The 8,781-nt window shown below is 39.7% G+C and overlaps 1 protein-coding gene across 1 annotated transcript in view; it reads right to left on the bottom strand.

Moving 5' to 3' along the window:
* Positions 1-1,289: 1,289 nt before the first annotated feature.
* ACTR2 (actin related protein 2) overlaps positions 1,290-8,781 on the bottom strand; it is a 29,218-nt gene continuing 21,726 nt past the window's right edge. Inside the window, exons 8-9 of the mRNA XM_060784364.2 lie at positions 6,311-6,443; positions 1,290-2,634 (exon numbers count right to left, since the gene is read on the bottom strand). Coding sequence (XP_060640347.1) covers positions 2,464-2,634; positions 6,311-6,443 — 304 coding nt within the window. The 3' untranslated portion in view covers positions 1,290-2,463. The remainder of the gene's footprint in view (positions 2,635-6,310; positions 6,444-8,781) is intronic.

Genomic DNA, 8,781 nt, shown 5'->3' with positions numbered 1-8,781 from the left:
TATGAACCAGCTAGGAAGTTAAGATCATCTGGGGAGGCCCTGCTCTCGGTCCCGCCTGCATCACAAGTACGTCTGGCGGGGATGAGTGACAGGGCCTTCTCAGTGGTGGCCCCTCGGCTGTGGAACATCCTTCCTACAGAAATTAATCGGCCCCCTCCCTATTAGCATTTCGGAGGAAAGTGAAGGCCTGGTTGTTCGAGCAGGCATTTGAATAGGCAGTGTAATGAATATAGGAATATGGAACAACGGATGATGAGATTGGATCTTTATTCTACCTATGAGATGCTGAGATGTTATAGTTATGTTTAATTGATTGTTTATGTCATTGTTTTAATTGTTTTTAAACTATTTTTATGATGTTGTGCATTGAATTTTGCTATTGTTAACCGCTTTGAGTCGCCCAAGGGCTGAAAAAAGCAGTATATAAATGAAGTAAATTAAATAAATAAATAAATAAATAAATAAATAACATTAGTAGTGATGATCTTTTAAATATAAATTTGACCAACTACTGTGAATTCCTTTTCAGAGAGATGCTTCCAGTACTAAGTTCCCAGGCAACATATTTTGCCACTGGCTGGAAGAAGAGGTGTGTATACACCTTCTCCATTCTCCATACACTGAGTATACTGATTTCTGGCGTTTGTCTTGACTCTTGCCAGCATAGCAGGCGTTATGTTGGCAATTTCTTCCTGGATGTTGGTCTTCAAATCTTGTCGGGTCCTTGGACGGTTCACATAAACACGGGATTTCAAAAAACCCCATAGAATAAAATAACAAGGGGTCAAATCTGGAGAGCGGGTCAGCCACTCCAAATCCGCTCGAAAAGTAGGCCTCAATGGCAAAAGCACGCTCCTCACTGTTCCAACGAATGATGGCAACTGAACTGTGTCAGGACAAAACATTATACTCCCTCCTCTAAAACGAGACCACTAGCGCTCCACTACGTCTTCAACCGACTGAATGGTGCGCATTTTTAAAAAGGTCAGTTGAAACATTCACACCTAGCTCCAGCAGACAAGAGTCCTTTGTCTCACCCTGGTCATTCCATAGATATATAAATCATTTTTCTAGTTCCAACAGAACTCACTACCTCTGAGGATGCTTGCCATAGATGCAGGCAAAACGTCAGGAGAGAATGCCTCTAGACCATGGCCATGCAGCCCAAAAAAACCTACAACAAGCCAGTGATTCCAGCCATGAAATCCTTCGACAATACATAAAAAAAGGAAGTTATGCTGCTTCACCCTGTATTTTTTATAATGGCACATTTACATTACTTGAAAAAGTATTTCATAGACTTGCTTTATTTCTCTTCATTCCAAAGTCACAATTAGACAGGTCAATTTACCAGTTAACAATAAACCCTACATTCCAAGATTATGATTCCGATTATTGTTTGAACTGTTACAAATTATAGCCCATTCCTCACAACCTACCAACAATTCCATATATAAATATCTGGGTGTTTTTAAATAAGATTTAACAGTTATATAAAAATTTCTATAATTACTTGGCACTGAGTTATAGTGTGTTCAAAAGTTAATATAGTTCTTTTTTTCTTGTCATGTTGTACCAGTAATTAAAGTTCAGACTTTTTAAAAACATACTCCTTTGAATAGATTATATCCAGGAAATCCAGTCCCAGATGACATTCTAATATTGCCCATTAAAAAAAACAACAACCCTTAAACCCAATGGCAATGAAAGAAAACATGGTGCCCAAACAGAAGGAAAAAAGTCTGGAAGACACTAAATATGCAGATTATCTATCGCTAAACCATAAAAAAAAGGCATATACATTTATGACACAAAAATGCAGGAGGTTGAGACCTGGAGCAAGATCCATTCAAACTGCTGCTCTTTTAGGAAAAGCAATATAATAGTTCCTTCTCAAAGATTTATAACACCCAATTTCCAATTTGGTTGGTTTTCAGAATCCTTTTTTTTTCTTTAATGGAATTCAAAATTCTATGAAATAGAATTAAAAAAAATAAGCTAGCAGTTTGACCTAATTTCAGAGTTTTCAGTAAGATATAAAGACACCGAAGGCAAAAGGATGGAAAGATAAGACACAACAACCACAGAATAATGTCCGTAGGTTCTCTCATGCTAAGAAAGGGATTCCTTGCACGATGGGCTACAGACAAAAGCCAACCGCATTACAACAATAAAGGAAAGAGGAGGGAAAAGCCTAGTGGAATTACTCAACTGCCTACTGGGAAGGAACAATGCAGTAGACAGGCCACTGTTGCCCTTGTTTTGTCTGCAAAGAAGGAGTCCAATTAAGCAGTCAAATATAGCTATGTTATCAGATATCTAACAAAGGGGACCAGAACAAAACCCGGCCTTTGGGTCGAAGGGCAGAGACAGGCCTTTCCATGTCATGTAGTTGCATGAGTTCAAAGGTTGGAAAGAAAGGAATGAGAGCATCAAAGCCAGAACGGGAATAAGCCTCCGAGTTTATCGAACAGTCACACCAAGCTTCTCCAGCACACGCACCCCCTTCTCTTGGTATTCCTCTCTGGTCATCCAGAAGTTGTCTTTGTCTTTCATGATATCGGCAAGGACTGCGCCACCGAGGAACACCATGTGCTTTCGACGAGGTGGATCTTCAATACGGATCTTAAATTTCTTACACAAAGAGATAATGGATGGCATTAGCAGTTTGCTGATCAGAATGGTAAAAACAAACACAACGGCATAACTGACATTCATACAAATCTCTTTAGTGGGTTTGGCAGCGACAGAGCTACCACAGCTTAACAGACATCGGCTGAGATGCCACATCTGCAGAATTCCATGCTCTCCCATCTCCCACTGTCAAAGTCAAGTTCCAAGACAGCTGCTGTTCCTTACTGGTTTTGGGGATTTATTAATGATCTTGCTTTTAACATGGGAAATGTAATGAATGGAATCTAATTTTATATTATTCTATTTTTTAAATATTTTTTATTGGGGTTTTGGTATTGGTACATCAATCAGATGTTAATCATTGACATATCCATTATATCCATTTATATTATTCTAAAGGCATTAGATCAGGGGTGTCAAACTCATGTTCATTGAGGGCCACATCAGTTTTATGGTTGCCTTCAAAGAGCTGTGGAATCCATGGATGAAGAATTTGTGGATACAGAGGGCCTATATAATTTTTTACATCGTGATCAATGCTCTTAAATTTTTTACCCAATTTGGGTCTTTAGTTGTTACTGAATCAGGTCCGTAGCCAGGATTTCGTTTCGGGGGGGGGGGGGGGGCTGAATTTTTTTCAGGGGGGGGTTCGGGGGGCTGAGTTTCGGGGGAGGGCTGAGTCTGAGTGAAAGAGGGTCTAGCCTAGCAAACTTTTTGTATCATTACCCCAATACCCCCATGCATATGGGATATATTGAGTATGGTGATCAGATCATGATATGAATAAACATAACAGTTTAAATAATGCACCAGTAAGGCCTTTTCGCGAACCACCATGAGAATTTCAGGGGGAGCTGAAGCCCCCCGAGGCCCCCCCCCCGCTACATGCCTGTACTGAATGACAACTCCCATCACTTTTGATTATCTTGTTTGTTTATTTATTTATTTATTTAATCATTTATTTATTTAATCAATTATTTATTTAATTTTATATACCGCCACTCCCCAAAGGCTCGGAGCGGTTTACAATATACATATGAGATACATTACATTTAAAATCAAAGAAAAATTTCAGTCAGCAAGATTCAAATGCCAGCCTAAATAAATACGTTTTACAAGCTCTACGAAAAGATAGTAAGTCTCTGAGAGCTCGTGTTTCCGCTGGCAAGGCATTCCACAGGTAAGGAGCCACCATCGTGAATGCTCTACACCTAGTAGACATCAGGTGAAAGGTCCTAAAATTGGGAACTTCAAGGAGACTCTGATTGTCTGAACTGAGTGATCTCGGGGGTTGGTAGGGGGTGAGGTGGTCCCTCAAGTACTCCGGCCCCAGGCCATATAAGGCCTTAAAGGCAAGAATCAGCACTTTGAAGGTAATCCAGTGCTCAATCGGCAACCAGTGCAGTTGCTGCAAGATTGGAGTGATATGACACCTCGCTGGGACCCCTGCGAGAAGCCGGAATATAAATTTAAAACATTTATATTTCGTCCTTCTCACCCCGAATTGGACTCAGGGTGGAGCACAGAATATACACAGCAAACATTCAATGCCGGGACACAAATTCACATACAATACATAAACATTAAAAAACATTTATCAAAATATTAAAATACACCATTTAAAACCGTCCTAGCCATCCACATCAAATCCAATTGGCCCTGTCATCTTTCCCACTGCCGCTTCATTGCCCTGTCCTTAGTAATTTATTAATTTTTTAAAAAACTATTAAGTTAGAGGTTTGTAAAAAGCATTGATTAGAACTTTAAATTGTAAACAATTATTTCAACAAAGGTCTACAAATTAGACCAGGGATGGGCAGAAGATAGATTTGGGTCAAGAGACAGTTCACTAGATTTATTTTCAGTAGCAAAGATTTCTGGTTCCCCCTTTTAAAAAAACCCAAAACATCTGCACTACTTTTTCCTCCCTCCTCATCTGTAGTAATTCAATATAGATTTGTACTTTAAATGTATATCATTCCACTTCAAAGTCTATGGGGACAGCAGACAACTTATCTTACCACTACCCTTGGCTACTAAGTTGTACATGGCTCAAATTGGTGGACTTCAGCATCCTAGTAAAGAAATCAAAGTTCAGCCTACAAACCTGAAATTTACCAATTCGTAAGACAAATGGTGGTAAAGTGTCATTTTGGAACATATCTGGTCATTAGTAGGCATTTAATGTGTTACAGGGAGACAAAGAGCTTTCCCTAAAATAGATGACAATAATATAATGACCGCAGTTGCTGTTCTGATCACTCAACCCTGATCACTCAACACTGTTCCATTCAACAGCAAAAAGGGAACAATGAGTGCCCAGAAGTGAAAAATTGTTATAAGCAGGCATTATATGATCAGAATCGAAAGATTTCAGGAAAAATAATAGTTAATAAGAGTAAACCCTCCTGTTCAAGGAGCTCCACTGGCTGCCATTCATCTACCGGAACCAATTCAAGGTGCAGGTTGTTACCTACAAAGCCCTGAACGGTTTGGGACCCGCCTACTTGCGTGATCGCATCTCTATTTACAAACCCATGTGATCCCTTCGATCATCTGGAGAGGCCCTGCTCTCGATCCCACCAGCATCGCAGGTGTGATAGGTGGGGACCAGAGAGAGGGCCTTTTCGGTGGTGGCCCCTCAATTCTGGAACTCACTCCCTAAAGACATCAGACAGGTTCCAACTTTGGCAGTCTTCAGGAGGAACTTGAAGACGTGGCTGTTCCTGTTCCCGGAATAATGACCCCATAGCACTTTGTCCTCCAAAGCACTTTACATTTCTTTAAGTCTGCTCGTATGCCCTTCCACAAACATCAGTATCACCTTCCGTTCATGTCCCAGCATTATTTCCAATTTTAACTCTACATTTGGCCTTCCCACCATTTTTAATTATGTGTTGTTTTATTGATAATGTTGTGTATCTTATTGTCTATGTGTTTTTAAATTGCTTGTACTGTTGTTATTATTGCTTGTATTGTTGTGTTTGGGCTCAGCCTCATGTAAGCCGCACTGAGTCCCTTGGGGAGATGGTAGCAGGGTACAAATAAAGTGTTGTTGTTGTTATTATTATTATTATTATTATTACTATTATGAATGTATGCCATGAAGCATGAACAAACCACTTCCTCCTTATTTTTTAATCGGCTTGTTTAATTTATTGTTTAATGAATTGTATAATGTGTTTTAATGATTTTAATGTAATTTTTGATTGTTTATATGCTGATAGCATCATATGATGCTTGTGTGAAGCCTCCCTCACACAAGGGCAGGGCAGAAACACATGAAATAAATAAATAAATAAACTTTGGATAGATCTTGAACATATTTATTTCAACATCTACTATAGTCTAAGGCAGGCATCCTCAAACTCCAGCTGTTTGGGCCTCCAACTCCCAGAAGCCCTAACAAACTTGTTCAATTGTCAGGAATTCTGGGAGTGGAAGACCCAAACAGCTAGAGAGCCGTAGTTTGAGGATGCCTGGTCTAAGCAATGAGCTGTGAAAAACACTTTTGCATAGAACTACAATAAGCTCTATCTGAAGGTGCTTATTCAAACTTTACAAAGTTTTATCAAGATGGTCGAACGGTATTATTATTATTAGCCACCTTGCTCCCCCTAGTGACAGCCGTGCATAAGACCGAATTAAGGCAGGAACAATGTGAAGGTTTACTTACTGAGAGTTTTTCGACATCACCTTTCAGGACCCGTTCTAGGTAAAGCTGCTTAAGTTCACGTTCCAGTCGTGAAGGCAGCCCAGGATACATAGTGGAACCTCCAGATAACACGATATGCTTATAGAACTCAGATCTAAAGAGAGAACATATCTCTTGTACTTTGAAGAACCACCATCGATGCAACAACTCCATTGTGTCAATACGAAGGGTATTTTTTAAGTAAGGTCCGTTTTGTTGTAGACACTAGTAATTCACGCGCATACCGCAATAAGCACATGCGTCGTGTACCGGCATGCCTTGGGAACAACTGTGCTCAGTTTCCGCTCTGTAGCTAACCTGTACGGTTCTGTCAACTCACTATCAACTCACCCTCCGCATGTGAGGTTCGCTCAGTGATACAGTTTTTGTCAACAAGGAACCTGCCTGCTGCAGAAATTCATCGACAGATTTTTGAAGTGTATGGTGATACTGTTATGAGTGAAAGCAAAGTGCGTAAGTGGGTACGACAATTCAAAGATGGCTGTGACAACGTCCATGATGAGGACCGCTCCGGTCGCCCTTCTTTGATTACAGTGAACTCTTGGTTATCGGAACAGGCGGCAAGTTTTTATGAAGAGGGTATTTTAAATATGGTTCAGAGGTATGATAAGTGTTTGAACAAACTTGGCAACTATGTCGAAAAATAGAGTGAAGTATGTACTTTCTGAAAATAAATTTACTTTTTTGAAATAAACTTTCATTGTGTACTTATGTTCAAACGGACCTTACTTGAAAAATACCCCTCGTACATACAGGGTAACCAAAAGAACCATTAAAATACAATAACAAAGCCCCAAACAAAAACTAGTAATCTCTACAGAAGGTATGAGCAAACTTTGGCCATCAGGTGCTTTGGACTTCAACTCCCATAATTCCTAAAAGCCAGTATGCTGGCTGGGATTTCTGGGAGTTGAAGTCCAAAACACTCGGAGGGCCAAAGTTTGCCCATGCCTGCTCCACAGCAATACAGCTTGAGCATCCTTTATTTGGAATTCAAAATACTCCAAAACTGAAAACTGTCTAGAGGAGTGTCTTAAAGAGTGACACTTTGTTTTGTTAATGGTTTAATCCACACCAACTATTCTCTAGTCCAGGGGTCCTCAAACTACAGCCCGGGGACGTGATGTAGCCCTCCAAGGGCATTTTCCGGGCCCTCGCTCAGGGTCAACCTAAGTCTGAAACAACTTGAAAGCACAACAACAATCCTATCTCATCAACCAAAAGTAGGCCCACACTTCCCATTGAAATACTAATAATTTTATCTTTGTTAAAATTAAAATTGTTCTTCATTTTAATTATTTTATTGTTTTAAAGTGTTTTTTGCACTACAAATAAGATATGTGCAGTGTGCATAGGAGTTCATTCATGCTTTTTTCAAATTATAATCTGGCCCTCCAACAGTTTGAGGGACTGTGACCTAGCCCTCTGTTTAAAAAGTTTGAGGACCCCTGATCTAGTCTGTAGCTTGAAAGAGCTCTTAGTATGCCATCCATATCTGGATTTTTTTCTAAATGTTTGAGAACAAATTTTACTTCACTTTCTAAAAATGCGAATTTGTCACCAAAAGTTTCTTCTTTGAGGACTTTTGTCATCTTTTCATCTCTTTTGTGGAGTTATTTTGTGTAATTCTACCATCTTCCTTTTTATATTGTCCTGATCTTATAACTTGTTCCCATGTTTAACACTCTTACTTTTGGTTTACATTTCTGTTTGTTTTCTTGTTTCACTGCACTGATTATGATAATATTTCACTTTGTCCCAACATATAATTCACCTTCAGGATTGTTCCTATTTCTGTTACCTTTTATTTTTGTTTCTCATCTATCTATTCTTGTCTAAAGAGTTGTTAGTCATACAATAAAGCACTTCTTTCCTTTTTGGCTACAGATGCAATCTTTTTGCATTCTTCTCTTATAATATTTTTAAGTTTCAATCTACGGTTCTTATGGCTGAACAGTGCAAATTCATTATTTCTATGAACTTTTAAATTCTGGAGGGATGTTCCTTCAATTTTGACAGCACGACTGGTGGGATAACTGGATACTCTTTCCCCTAATCCAGTGTTTCTCAACCTGGGGGTTGGGACCCCGGGGGGGGGGGGGTTCGCGAGTGGATGTCGGAGGGGTCACCAAACACCATCAGGAAACACTGTATTTTCTGTTGGGAAGTTTGGCCCAATTCTATTATTGGTAGGGTTCAGAATGCTCTTTGATTGTAGGTGAACTATAAATCCCAGCAACTACAACTCCCAGATGTCAAGGTCTATTTCCCCCCAAACTCCACCAGTGTTCACATTTGGCATATTGAGTATTCATGCCAAGTTTGGTCCAGATCCATCATTGTTTGAGTCCACAGTGCTCCCTGGAGATAGGTGAACTACAACTCCAAAACTCAAAGTCAATGCCCAGTATTTTCTGTTGGCCATGGGAGAA

The sequence above is a fragment of the Anolis sagrei genome, chromosome 1, assembly GCF_037176765.1.
Source record: "Anolis sagrei isolate rAnoSag1 chromosome 1, rAnoSag1.mat, whole genome shotgun sequence".
Classification (NCBI taxonomy): domain Eukaryota; kingdom Metazoa; phylum Chordata; class Lepidosauria; order Squamata; family Dactyloidae; genus Anolis; species Anolis sagrei.
The sequence above is the reverse complement of the archived record's forward strand: the minus strand, read 5'-3'. Positions and strand labels throughout refer to the sequence as shown.